At 38.6% G+C, this 14,771-nt stretch overlaps 1 protein-coding gene and 1 pseudogene across 1 annotated transcript in view; one reads left to right on the forward strand and one right to left on the reverse strand.

Annotated features, from left to right (window-relative positions):
* The window catches only part of DEPDC1B (DEP domain containing 1B), an 84,929-nt gene that overhangs the window by 56,608 nt on the left and 13,550 nt on the right, over positions 1–14,771 (forward strand). The window contains exons 8-9 of the mRNA XM_055331994.1: positions 10,188–10,354; positions 12,306–12,482. Coding sequence (XP_055187969.1) covers positions 10,188–10,354; positions 12,306–12,482 — 344 coding nt within the window. The remainder of the gene's footprint in view (positions 1–10,187; positions 10,355–12,305; positions 12,483–14,771) is intronic.
* On the reverse strand, positions 688–4,584 carry LOC129513546 (protein YIPF5-like; annotated as a pseudogene).

Raw genomic sequence — 14,771 nt, forward strand, 5'->3', positions numbered from 1 at the left:
AAATTCTGCAATGAGCGAGGAACTGGATATGGGGCTGGTCATGGATCTCATGACCCTGAGATTAGGACCTGAGCAGACACCAAGAGTCAAATGGTTAATTGACTGTGCCACTTGGCACTCCTGACTGGGTTGTTTTTAAGATTGTCAGCTCTGTGGTTACTTTCCCACAGTTGATAAAAATCTATCAAAAACATCTTAATGTAATTTGCAAGCAAAGAACTTGTTTTTCAAAGGCTGCAGGAACAGGAAAGAAGTAGCACTTCTTATTTGTAGAAGCACAAACACCTAAAGCTAGTCATACTGCAAGTAAATCCAACATAGTATTCAAAAGGTCTATAAAAATGAACACATGATACATGTTTTTTTTATTTTTTTTTAAATTTATTTATGATAGAGAGAGAGGGGCAGAGACACAGAGACACAGGCAGAGGGAGAAGCAGGCCCCATGCACCGGGAGCCCGACGTGGGATTCGATCCGGGGTCTCCAGGATCGCGCCCTGGGCCAAAGGCAGGCGCCAAACCGCTGCGCCACCCAGGGATCCCAACATGATACATGTTTACTTCCATTTCTCCAATAGCCAAATGTTAGATCTGCCTGAGAATTGCACTGCAGCGGTTCACTGGTCCAATTTAAGAGTTCAAAGTCTTTTTTGGCCCAGTGATGTCCATATGCTAGGTAAATTCATTTCAAAAAACGGAAATTAGGGCAAAGACTTTATAGCAAAGCCCAAGGATATGTTCCTAGAAGTTGCTGTCCTTCCATGGCTAACGCAGAAATAAAAATTTTGGAAGCAGAGAAACTACACCATCCAATAGCCCCAGCAGTGAGAACAATTGCTACCATTCCTCGCAAAGAAAATATCACTTCAAGGCTGGAAAGCAGGATCATGGGAAGAAGACAATATCCAAGGACACTTGCCACACAACCAAATGAAACACCTGTCACATACCTTAAGTTTGGTAAACAAAACATTCCTGGACATTCAGTTGCACTGATCCCATGTGCATAGCCAAACTGGTAACAATGTGGCTCCAAACGCAAGACAAAAAACCATTGGTCATGCTTCATCAGTCTCATTCCTGATGCTGCCATCTGGTACTTATAATGGATGTTACACTGTTCTTTTTTTTTTTTTTTTTTTTGGCCAGATGTGGTCAAAATTGGTAACCTAATTTTTCTAATAAAGGTGGCTCATCCTCAGAGTTGCTTCCATAGAATGGCTGATGTGTTGGAGTGTATGCCTGAGTTGGCTGGAAAATCAGCCCGGCATATGGCTGTTGTGGCTGCATCATGTCTGAAGGGACAAACCAGCCTTGCTGTGGGTGATCGTAGCCAGCATCCTGTTTGCTATAAGGTCCTCTACTTCCTCCATAATCAGAGGACTGCTGTGATTGGTCACCAATGCTGTAGCTTGTCTGGTAGAAATCCATGTTTAAGTTATCAAAGCCCAACACTGCAAACAATCAAACGTGGTAGCGGTGTCAGCAGCTCCAGCAGCTCCCCAAAGCCCCCAAACACGGCTGAGAGCTCTAAATTGGCCTTGTTGCTTCGTATCACAAGGCCGACACTGCTGGGGCTTTTTCATTTTTTGCATTCTGATGTATGTGAAGAGTAATCTTGTTGCTCTTTATTGGTCATGTGGGTTTCCTCTTGGGGAAAATATTTTTTCTGTCCCTTTTCCATTTTTTCTATTGGTTTTTCTTTTTTTTTCATTCTAAAAATATATTTTAGATACTAATTCTTTGTACCTTGTGTCTTACAAATATCCTTTCTGTGGTTTCTTTTTTGGTTTTAATCAAAAGGTAAAAAACTTTTATATTTTATTTTGGTCAAATTAATTTACTTGTGTGTTTTTAAGAAATCTTTCTGGCACAAAGAGATTCTTTAATTCTAAGATTTTTAATTTTTCCTCTTTTCATGTTTAGGTCTCTAATTTCTCTTGATTCATTTATTTTAAAACTGACTTTGTTAAAATATAATTAACATACATAACATCAAATTAATATGCACCCACTTTTTTTGGAGAAATAGAAAGCATATGAACGAGCTGGGAGGGTGGGGGCTTGGGGGAGGGACAGAGGGACAGAGGGAGAATGAGAGAGAGAATCCCAAGCAGGTTCCACATTCAGCACAGAGCCCAACACAGAACTTTATCTCATGACCTTGAGATCATGACCTGAGCCGAAATCAAGAGTCAGATGCTTAATCAACTGAAGCAGCCCTGATATGTATCCATTTTAAGTACAGTTGGGTGAATTTTGATGAATGTATACTAGTGTAATTAACATTACGATTAAGTGAACAGACCATTTCTGTTACTCCTGAAGATTTTCTCTCTTTTTTTTTCTCTCTCCTTTTTAACTACTGAAGGTTCTCTTATACTTAGTCAATACCCAGCCTCATCACTGGCACCAGACAACCAGAAATGGAAACGTTCTATCCTATAAATTAGGTTTTCTTTTTAAGAGTTTCATACAAGTGGAATTATACAGTATGTAGTTTCTATCTGGCTTCTTTCGCTCAATATAATACTTTTGAGATTTCATTCATGTTGCCGGTACCAGTAGTTGTTACATTGTTTTGCTGAGTAGTCTATTGCATGGATAAACCATTGTAGTATATTACCCATTCACTTGTTGAGGAAATGTGGATTGTGTCAAGTCTTGGGCTGCTATGAATAAAGCTGTATGAGCGTATTTCTTAACTTCTTTTGTGTAAATAGCTAGGAGTGTAATTGCTGAGACATGAGATAAATGTATGTTGACTCTCATAATGAAACTGACAAACTATTTTCCAAAATGGTTGTGTCATTTTACATTTCCATCAGTGATGCATGAGAGTTTCAGTAGCTCTACAACCTTATTAACATTTGACACTGTTTATCTTTTGTTTTAGCTCACCTAGTGATTGTGTGGGGGTGTATCTTTGTGGTTTTAGCTGTATTTTTCTGATGACTAGTGATGTTGAGCATGTTTTCAGTTGCCTTAGGGCTATTATGTATCTTTTTTGTGAAGGGTCTTTTGAAATATTCTGTTTTTTATTGGCTTGTTTATTCTCTTACTACTGAGTTGTAGGAGTTATTTGGATATTCTGTTAGATTATGTATTGTAAATATTTTCTCCCAGATTGTGGTTTTCTTTTTCCTTTTCTTAGCAGTGTCTGAGAAAGCAGAAGCTTTTTGTTTTGATGAAGTCCATTTTATCATTTTCTTTTATGGTTCATGCCTTTTGTCTTAAGAAATCTTTGCTTATGTTTAAATATTATATTGCTTCACTTACAATGCTATCACCTTACCATAATACCCTTTTCTTTTCTCTTGCCCTTTGTGATATTGCTGTCATACTTTTTTATTTTTTGAGATTTTTTTTTTTTTAATTTATTCATGATAGTCACAGAGAGAGAGAGAGAGAGGCAGAGACACAGGCAGAGGGAGAAGCAGGCTCCATGCACCGGGAGCCCGATGTGGGATTCGATCCCGGGTCTCCAGGATCGCGCCCTGGGCCAAAGGCAGGCGCCAAACCGCTGCGCCACCCAGGGATCCCGCTGTCATACTTTTTTAAAAAAAGATTTTATTCACTTATTAGAATGACAGCATGAGTGGGGTGAGGGGCAGAGGGAGAAACACACTCCTCACTGGGCAGGAACTCAACGTGGGGCTCCCTTCTGGGACCCGGTTCATGACCTGAGCCGAAGGCAGACCAAGCCACCCAGGTGCCCTGCATATATTGTTGTCCAACATATTTTTTATAGCATCTGTTATAAGTCCTACTGTATGTTATTTTTCCTTTAGACAGGTAATTTTCTTTTAAAGTATTAAGGAATAAAAAGTTTTATTTATTCACATATTCATCTTTCTGGTAATCTTCATTTCTTTATGCAGATCCAGGTTTCCATCTGGTATCATTTTCCTTCTGCTTTGACATTTTTTGTCACATAGGTCTCTTGGCAGCAGATTCTCTCAGCTTTTTTTGGTGGGGGGGGGTGTTCTAAAAAGTCTTTTATTCAGACCTAATTCTGAAAAGTATTTTCATTGGATATAACAGAATTCTAAGTTACCAGTTTCCTTCTTTCAGCACTTTGAAGATGTCTTCTGATGAAAAGTCTATGGTCATTACTTATTTTTGTGTTTATTGCCCTTTGATTCACTGAGTTTCTTTACTCTGTTGATTTTATAGATTTCACCAATTTGGAAATTTTTAGCCATTATTTCTTCAAATATATTTTCTGTGACTCCTTCCATTTTTCTAATGACAAATATTTTAGGTCACTTCATATTTCCCACACGTTGCTATAGCTCTCTTCATTTCTTTCCCCTACTTTTTCATCTTCTTTGCTTCTGTTTTGGCTAGTTTATTTTACTGCGCATTTATGCTTTCTTTCTTTCTTTTTTTTTTTAAAGTGTTAATCTGCTCTGGTTTTCATCTAGTGAGTGTTTCTTTTGAGGTTTAACATTTTTCATCTCTAGAAGTTCCATTTGGTTCTCTTTAATATCTTCCATTTCTCTCCATACTGTATTTATATATGTTTTAAAATATGAGAACATAGAATACCTTTTGTAACATACTTTTCTCTAAATCCTTCATCTTTGTCATTTCTGGGGCTATTTTTATGATTTTCTGCTGATTTTTTTTCTCCTGATATGGATCATATTTTTCTGCTTCTTGGTGTGTCTATTAATTTTGATTGAACAAAATTTTTTTATTGTTGAGTGTCTGAATGTTGTTTTTCTTTGAAGAGGGTGAGCTTTGTTCTGTTAGGCAGTTAATTTAATTGAATTTCTACTTGATTCATTTGTGTCTTATTTTTAAAGCTAATTTTAGGTCCTGACTAGATTAACCTTTACTGAAGGGAAGTTTGGTCCCACTATGGAAGCATAACCCTGCTGGGCTTTCTACAGAATGCCTTCTGTGTTCAGCAGGATTCTCTACTACGTGAGCTCTGGGAACTATTAACATCAAAGCTCACTGGTTGTTTTTTGTATGACCTCATAGAGTTTCGCCTTAATCATATATGTGCATTTTGGTATTCATCAGAGTCTCAGGGGATATCTGTACAGATTTATGGAATCCTTTTTCTGTTTAGCTCCGTGCAGTTGGGACTCTGCTTTACAATTAGTCCAGCTGACCCAGCCTCCAAGAACTCTAGTCTGTCTCTTCCCTGTCCTTGAGGTCTCCATCTCTGATCCATGTTTTGGAATGTACCACTAAACTTAACATGGGGAAATTGTAGAGCTTGTTTCTTTTGTTTCCTTTTTTCAGGGATTATGGTCCTATCTTATTGCCCCATGTATAGAAATAGTTATTGTATAAAATTCATCCAGTTTTCTAGTCGTTTGTGGAGAGAGAGTTAGTCTAGTCCTTGCTATTCCATCTTTGTTGAAGTCAGAATTTCCTATATTTTTAATAAGGTAAGAAACTGTCATTTAATTTTTTCCTGACATACAGTTATCAGATTATCCCAAATACCACATTTGGACAGATCATTCTTTCCTCACTGATTTGTGATGACATTTCTGTGATATATTAGGTTCTGATGCATACTTAGGTGCCTTTCTAGACTTTCACCTTTATCCTGTTGGTCTTTTATGTATTTTTACGGTAGCATCAAACTGTTTAATTACTACAGCTTTGTAAGAAATCTTGGTTTTATGTCAGGTGAGTCCCTATTTTTAATTCCTGCCATTTATGGACATCGGATAACACCTTTTATCTTTTTCCCAATGAACTTTTTATCTATTTGAATTATTTTTTTTATCTATTTGAATTATTTGATTGAAGTAAGAAATGAAAGCAGGTTAGCCATTGTAGTTCATTCTTGAAATCTTGTGTTCGGCTACGCAGTTGCTCTATCAGTGATATCTATATCAGATGAAATGCTCTTAAAATACAAGTTTTGCCTAAGGTATGCCTTTCACCTAGGTTTTAAGATAGTAACATTGTATATTAATAGGCAATTCTCACAAAGGCTTCTATAATCTTTAGGTAAATAAGGGACCAAATATCAAATGGCTGTCAAATGTTGTGATGGTTCTCTCATTGATGGCAACAAAGGCATCCACATTTTCTCTGCTAAAAAGTCAAGAAATATCTAATAAGAGTTGTTATAGGATCCTCTAACATTATCAGACATTGTTCTTTGTACCTAATAATAATGTGGACATGAGATTTTTTTTCCAGTGACCCAAAGAGTCATAATTGTGAGAGTCTTTCTGAATTATGCATGCAACTTGTATATGTGGATGATGATGTTTACATATATTTATATTTTTTTCCATCCTCTATAATGGAAACTTATATTTCAGTAAGTATACAGTACAGTTATGCAACCATTGAGGCAGTTAGGCTTGAGGAGGGTGTTCTTAGAGGATTTGTTACTTAGTAATACACCTTTGTTGGGTCATTGTGGGATTTTACTTATTCTCTCATTATAGAGACCTAGAGCCAAATTTGTGTCTGTGTACTACTGCACAATACATTTCTTAACTGGCTTTTAAAGAAAATCTGCAAGAGTTGCCACTGATTCATACCATATTTTCCACCCTGGTAATAGTTTTTAATGCTTTAATTCAGTAGTAGTAATGGTAGTAGCAGCAGCCATCATCAGTGCTCTTAAAACTTTTACTTCACCTAGTCTTCCCCTTACAGCCCATGTGCCCCCATCACAGTGCAATGATTTGGTTTTACAAGTGTCCATAGCAATTTGCTGCTGGGTTAATGGGGATTCATGGAGGTTAAATGACTTGTCTAAGCATATACAATCAGTGGGAACTGGGACTTTAGCCAGATATTCTAGCTCCATTCCTAGCAAGGGATGGGTTAATGTCGTTCCTTCATTCATAAATTCATTCATTCATTCATACATTCACCAAAGAAAATACTTATAAAACTCCTATGATCTACCAAGAGGTCTTCTAGCTTTGGAGGTATATCAATAAACAAAACTGACAAGAATCCCTGCCCAACTGGAGCTTATATTTCAGGAAGGCAGAGGGGAAACCATGATAGATCACAAAAAAGTAAATTCCATAGTATATTAGGAGGTGATGAAGTATAATTAGAAAAAATAGAGCAGGTGGGGGAATTAGGAGTACTAATTTTTATACATTTTGGGAGGCAAAAACAAATTTTTCTATTTTTTTTTTTAATTTTTATTTATTTATGATAGGCACACAGTGAGAGGGAGAGAGGCAGAGACACAGGCAGAGGGAGAAGCAGGCTCCATGCACCGGGAGCCCGACGTGGGATTCGATCCCGGGTCTCCAGCATCGCGCCCTGGGCCAAAGGCAGGCGCTAAACCGCTGTGCCACCCAGGGATCCCCAAATTTTTCTATTTTTATCTGATAAATTATATCAAAATGACAGATTTTGTTCTAAACCTTTCAACGTATGTTGCTTGGAACAATGTTCTACTTCTTGCCTCCCTCCCCACTATCCCAAGAAACAGTGCTGTAAAGGATGGCTAAATTGAAAGATCAACCCTCAAAATACACGTAATTCATTATCTATTTTAGCTTAGTTCAAATCTAATGGTATCAGGAGTGCCTGGGTGGCTCAGTGGTTGAACATCTGCCTTTGGGTCAGGGTCCTAGGATTGAGTCCGCATCAGGCTCCTGGCAGGGAACCTGCTTCTGCCTCTGCCTATGTCTCTGCCTCTGTCTTTCATGAATAAATAGATAAAATCTTAAAAAACAAAACAAAACAAAAACCTAATTGTATTGTAGGCCTACCCAGTCGCTACAGTGGATTTTTTTTTTTTTCTTGCTTTGGTAAAATATATTCCAGGCTTGGAGTGGGTGGGGAGTGGTTGCCAGGAGGTGTCAGGATCCTCATCTTTTCAAGTGACTTTTCCAGCTTGGATGTAAGCAACTCCCTCCTTTGATATTGTCCAGTATTGTGCAGCAAGGGCTTCCCTCATTCAAGTTATTGATGGTAGCTCCTTCACTGCCAGAGGCTAGGGCATTGTTTTGGGAGATGAGGGATTTTAGGGAGGAAGGGATCGGTAGCATGGCTTCTCTTCTTACAGGAGGTGGGAAATTGATAATGGGAATGAACTGCAGGGGGAATTTCAGCTGGCATCAGTGACAGAAGGGAGGAAAGGGGAGTCCCTGGTTTAACAGGTGGGCCAGTGAGTTACTGGGATGTTTGTGAGTCAGGGGTGGCCTTTCATCTCCTTGAGTATATGTAAGTTTGTGTAGGTAAATTCTGGAGATGGATTTACCTACGCCTTCTCACTTGATTTCCATAAAACCTGAAATAGTTCTTGGATTATAGGCAAAGCTTACTAAATATTTGTTGGATAAATGAATGAAAATATGGTCATCAACTTTTTTTCTCTCTACAGATTTGGTTATGTAGAACTGAAAGAAGGCCTAGTGATGATAAACAGCATTAATATTTTCAGTGAACATTTAGGTTTTAACTGGGTTGGGGTTTTTTGTGGTTGGTTTTTGTGTTTTTAGCTTGCATTTTTTTTTAAATTAGTTTCTTAAGTAGAAGTTAGTGATTCATCTGTTGCATACAACACCCAAGTGTTCATGACATCATGTGCCCTCCTTAATGCTCATCACCCCGTTATCCCATCCCCCCACTCACCTCCACTGCAGCAACCCTCAGTTTGTTTCCTAGAGTTCAGCGTCTCTTAAGGTTGGCCTTCTTCTCAATTTTCATCTTATCTTATTTGTCCTTCCCTTCCACTGTGTTCATCTGTTTTGTTTCTTAAATTCCACATATGAGTGACATCATATGGTATTGGTCTTTCTCTGACTTATTTCGCTTAGCATAATACTCCATCTATGTCATTGCAATGACAAGATTTCATTCTTTTTGACGGCTAAGAAATATTCCATTGTATATATATATATATATTCTACATCTTCTTTATCCATTTATCTCTTGATGGATGGGCTCTTTCCATGTTTTGGCTATTGTGGAAACATAAACATTGGGGTGCATGTGTCCCTTTGATTCACTATGTTTGTATCCTTTTGGATAAATACGCTAGTTGAACTGGCTGTATTAAGGCTCCCCTCCTGCCTCTTTTTCCCCTCCCATGCACACCCACTTCTTCAGGATCAAATCCAACCTCCTTAATCTGGCATTAGAGGCCTACCAAGGTCTCATTTCTGTTGACCTTTCTAGCTATACTTCTCTGCCAAGCCTTTGCCTTTACAGCCTGTGCTGCAGTCCTAAGGCATGACTTATTATTTCCCTAATGTGCCCCTTGCAGATGTCTCTTGCAGCACCTCTCATATTTTGCCGTTTCCTTTTTTTTTTTTTAAATGGATGTCTCCTCACAGCGCATAAGCTCTTTAAATTAGGGGACCTGGCATATTTTCATATTTCCAGGGCTTGGCACAGTTTCTGGCACATCATAAATGGTCAGAAAATACTTAACTGAATGTCAAAGATGGTTTTACCTCCAAGATAGAGATTAGTGGGAACTTGAAGAGGTTGGATATGGAACAAATAAATTGATGAAAGCAGTTTCATATCATTAGAGGGCTTGGATGGGTGTGTCCAGGGACAAATGTGGTTAAAGGGAGCAAAATATTAGAAAACTATAGTTTTTAGCACTGTTTTAGAATACTCTAATTCTGTTGGAATACTCTAGTTTAGGTGAGGAGAGATGAAATATAACATGATTGAATCAGTATACTTAGCTAGAAAAAAACAGCTTACAGAGAGGAAGGGTCATTTGACATATGTTGTTTGGAAAGTGCAGCCATCTGGCGGTGGTCTGACTGTAGGCGTATCAGCCCCCTTATTCAGCCTATGAGAATCATGCCAGACAGTGACCCTGCTTGTCCTGGGGATATAACAGGAGGGGGAGAATTAGGGCAGTCGTGGTGCATTCATGTCCTTGTTCATGCTGTCTTTGTCTTAGTCACTATGAGTGTTGAGGTTAGACTTAACCTGATCTTGGTTCAGTGGGAAAGAAGGCTGTGAAAATCTGGTTACATCTGTCAAGGGTGTGAGAGAGGCCAATGGCTGTGTTTGTTTTACATGTTTGTCATCCCTAGTTGATGGTTTATATTTTCTGTGCTGATTCAGTGGATCGATAATCAGTTGGCCCAGCATAGTTGAACAAGTAGATGTGTTTTATATAATTTTAATAATGTGTATTTTGGACTCTAGTCAGGGAGGCTATTGGTTTTAAAAGATTAAAAACATTCTTTTTTTCTAAATAGGTTTGTTACAGAAAGAGAAAATGGCTATTGAAGCATTTCAGATTTGCTGCCTCCTCCTGCCACCTGAAAACAGGAGAAAGTTACAGCTGTTGATGAGGATGATGGCAAGAATCTGCCTAAATAAGGAGATGCCATCCCTGTGTGATGGCTTTGGGACCCGAACACTGGTAGGTTGATCTCTAACACCTAACTTGACTTGAGTGTTTGGACTACAGTTTACCTGAGTATAGTTTTACTACCCTGGCAGTCAGAGGATGGTGCAAGGTGGGCTTGCTCCAAGAGCTGTGGCTTGGAAACGCACAGGCGGGATTATACTTTTGGTGTTGGTGTCTTAACCTAGTGTTAAGTGAAGAGTAAGGAGGCATAGAGTCTGAGTGTAGAGCTACCTACGGCCTCCTGCCTGCTGTTACCATGGAGAAAAGTCAGGGTGGGCAGTCAGGATAAGTGTTCTCTCAAGAAAGTGACATATTCTCCTCCAGGACAGAAAGGGTTTGGAAGCATTTGTTAATATAACAAGTAGAAGAGGTGCTGCATGTATAATGAGGCAGAGAGGAAAGAAGGAAAACAGAAAGTTGGACCAGACCACCTCGGAGGAGACAGAGAGTTTGTTCTTCTCTCAGGGTATGACCTAAGGGTTCATGAGTGAGGATATTGTTTAAAATATTCTCAGTTTTGCTTAAAAACATAGGTTAGCTTTGAATTCTACTTTGTCATGTCAGCATGTCTTTTGAAATAGGGTTTATGTAGAATTTCTTCTACAGAATTTCTTCATTTTCCTCAGAATTGGAGGTCTTGGAGCAAAATCGAGACTTCATTGGGGTTTGCATCCTTTCCATATCCATATACGCCCAAGGGTCCTGTGGCCCAGGTTTAGAAGGATAGAGTAAGAGTAGAGGAGCATTTAGTGCCCAGTAGAGTGATTCTTGACCTTCTTTTTGGTTGAGAAGATGGTAATGGACCTTTTTGAAAACTTGAAGAATACTTTGCACCTATTCTGCAGAAGAATGCACGTGTAAAATTTTGGATCTAATTTCAAGACATTCAGATTCCCCTGAGTCCATAGTCCCCAGGTTAAAAATGTCTGTGTGTCTGTACATGTAAATGTGAGTGCAGATACAGTATCACTGGCAGTATGTTGATGACACAAAGTCTAATTAAACAGAATTAGATGATTTTTTGCTTATAGGTTTTGAAATAAGATTGTCAGCAATAGGGTAGCCTGGGTGGCTCAGCGGTTTAGCGCCACCTTCAGCCCAGGGTGTGATCCTGGAGACCCAGGATTGAGTCCCACGTCAGGCTTCCTGCATGGAACCTGCTTCTCCCTCTGCCTGTGCTTCTGCCTCTCTCTCTCTCTCTCTCTCTCTCTCTCTGTGTGTGTGTGTGTCTCTCATGAATAAATAAATAAAATCTTAAAAAAAATATTCTCAGCAATAAATTAGTAGGAAAAGGAAAAAAAAGTCCATCCAAAGGATAGTATTATGAATGGAATAGTTAATATGAATCCTATGGAAGCATAGAACATACTATTTTTTCTATTTCTGCTTATTATGAAGAGTCTCATCACTTAATGTATTATTATAAAGTGTCATTGTTTTGTTCAAATGTGATTGTCAGATGTACACCCAAAATCCTAGAGAAGATAACAGTTAACTAGGAAAAAGTATAACAGTTGAGGCACATAGATTGTGCTAGCAGATTATTAAAAAATCAATAATGAAATAAGGATATTAGTTAACTAAATGGCTTTAAAGTACTTTGAACTTAAAAGTACTACATGATTCAAGTAATGGTGGTGATAATTTTCAGAATTCGTTTATATATATTTAAAATGGTCTGTGAAGAGATGTGCTTTAAAAACTGCTCAGACAATCCTCTCTGCTGAGCCTCAGCAAGATGAGATGATGCACCTTCTGTTCACACTGGTTGATAAGAAGATCAGCCCATTGGGATGACCGGGTGTGGTCAGGCGCCAGAAAGGATGTGTGTACCCTGGGCCATGGGCCATTTCTCATTTAACTAGTCATGTTTGGTTTTTGCAAATTAATTCAACACAGTTCAGCGTAGGAAAAAAATCCTCATCTGTGTTTATTTAAAAAATACCTCCTCCTCTTTTTTCAGATGGTTCAGACATTTTCCCGTTGCATCTTGTGTTCCAAGGATGAAGTAGACTTGGATGAGTTATTAGCTGTTAGGTTGGTGACATTTCTGATGGACAATTACCAAGAGATTCTGAAGGTCCCTTTGGCCCTGCAGACCTCCATAGAGGAGCGCGTGGCTCATCTACGAAGAGTCCAGGTAAAGGAAGGGATTTTAACAGACCTTTAAAATTGCCAGCAGAAAGTCAGGTAAACTTGCTAGGCTTTTTGGGATTTCTAGCTGTGTAGGATTAAGTGAATGAATATGTACAAAGTGCTTCCAACAGAACTTGGTAAGCTCTATGTGTGTTTGGTAATTTCCGAAATTTATGAAATGCTTATTTGGTTTGGTTATGTCAATCAATACTGCATACTTCTAATTGCAAATTCCTTAAATGATAGCCTGTCTGGATTTTAGTTTCCAAAGGAGTTAAAATGGGCCTTACCTGCTTTATAAAACTGTTGTGAAGAGTAGAATACTATACTGTAAAATCCCTAGGTGACAGATAGCAGGTGCTCTTTGAAAGGTAGCTATTATTGTTGTTATTGTTATAGTAAAATGATCCGAAAGAAATGTAATACATTACTATCATGTGTGCTCCACAGTGGGGTGTGTATGTTGGCCTGAGAGAGCAGAAACTCTGATAGAGGCAGACAGAGGTCTGCTTGGCTCCTTCTGAATGAGTGGCCCTCTTTCTGCTTAAGCATTTTTTGAGGTTCCACAATAAAGGACCACTGAGCTGCTGCTCCTGAAGTATTATTGAAGTCAATAACTGTTCATGGTCATCACTGTGTAATTTAAAAATTAAAATAGGAGTGCTTGGGTGGCTCAGTCAGCCAAGTGTCTTGACAATACAACAAGAAATATTTCCTACATCACTAAATATTCTTGACTGACCCGAGGGTGGTTGAAAGCACAGACTCTGGAGCTAAGTGGTATTTCTGTTCCTTGTTTACCCTTTATTGGTCCCGTGACCTTGGGCAGATTTTATAATGTGTCTCTGCTTTAGTCTCTACCCGACTTGTCTCTTTTCTCCTCTGTAACATGGGATAATGCTAGATAACACCTACCTCCTAGGATTGTTTTAGTGTTTGAATGGCTTAAGATGTGTGAAGTGCTTTGAATGATATTCATCACATAGTAGCCCCTCAGCTGGTAGCTGCTATTGTTAATATTATTATCATCATTAGTTTTATATTATTCCACAATACTGTTATTGGTAGCATAGTATTCCATAATATGGATGTATAATTTAAGTGATTTTCTTTGGTTAATATTGAAATTGTTTCCATTTCCCCTCTATTTGGCAACTAACATATTGGTAAATATTTTTATACCTATGTTTTTTTCAGGGGAGATGATCCATGATTATTTTCTAAGAATATTTAGGGGTGGCCCTGCATAGTCAGAGGCCATGGATGTATTTTAAGTATTAATTGCGTTTTACCAAATTTCCCTTTAGAATGATTGTTCCAATCTATATTCCCATGAGTGGTCTGAGAAACCTTGCCTACTTCTCATTAACATATATATCTTTGCCATTTTGATGAGTAAAACGTCTAACCTTACCGCTGTTTTAAACTCCATCCCCCTAATACTTTTATGACCCAAACTTAAAAAAACAAGAAGAAAAGAAATCCTTCACTGACTTTCTGCAAGGAGAAGTGATCGCAGTAGCCATGTTGCTCTGTATATATGCTTCCTAGGTTCATTGCTCCCACAACACAGGTGTACACTGAGGCAGCTTATAAGTGAGCCTTTTGCTCTAAGTTGAAGATCAGAAGGCTGAGCTCTCTGCTGATTTATTTAACTGCAGATTAGCGTGATTTTGTGGAGAGGCACTACCCTGGCACTAAGTAAAACCAGTAACCACTCGTTTGTCCAATTACATTCTCTCTCATAGAAGTACTCAGTAGAATTGCCAAACAGTTGTTTCAATACTCAGAGGTCTGTTGTCTCCAGTGGACTGCTCAGCCCTGCAGCTTATCAGGTGCAGGGCAGTGCTTCTCGGAAAACGAGCACTGTGACTTGGATTGTTCTGGTGAAGTTTCAGGGCCGACCTTGTGATAGATAAATTGTAAAGTGGGCATTGTCTTTGACACCAACCTTCTATTAGCCCTGACTGCAACCCTCTTCTTCCCTTTTGTGCCTTTAATCACAGGTATCTAGTGTTTTCCTTCCTAGGCTTCTGGCTGCAGAAGAACAATAAGTGTTATATTTTTGGAAGATGGAACTCTGGGACTCTGAAATTAAACTTTTAAATTTCTGTTATTGAAGTGTAATTGACATGAAGTATAATTGACATACAGCGTTAGGTTAGTTTCAAATGTACAGCAGCGCATGACTCAGCAATTCTGTACATTACGTAGTAGTCCCTGCAGTGAAGGCAGTCACCATTCAGTGTTATTTCATTATTGGCTGTATTCCCTATGACGCATTTTTTATCTC

Source organism: Nyctereutes procyonoides, unplaced genomic scaffold, assembly GCF_905146905.1.
Source record: "Nyctereutes procyonoides isolate TBG_1078 unplaced genomic scaffold, NYPRO_anot_genome, whole genome shotgun sequence".
Lineage (NCBI taxonomy): Eukaryota > Metazoa > Chordata > Mammalia > Carnivora > Canidae > Nyctereutes > Nyctereutes procyonoides.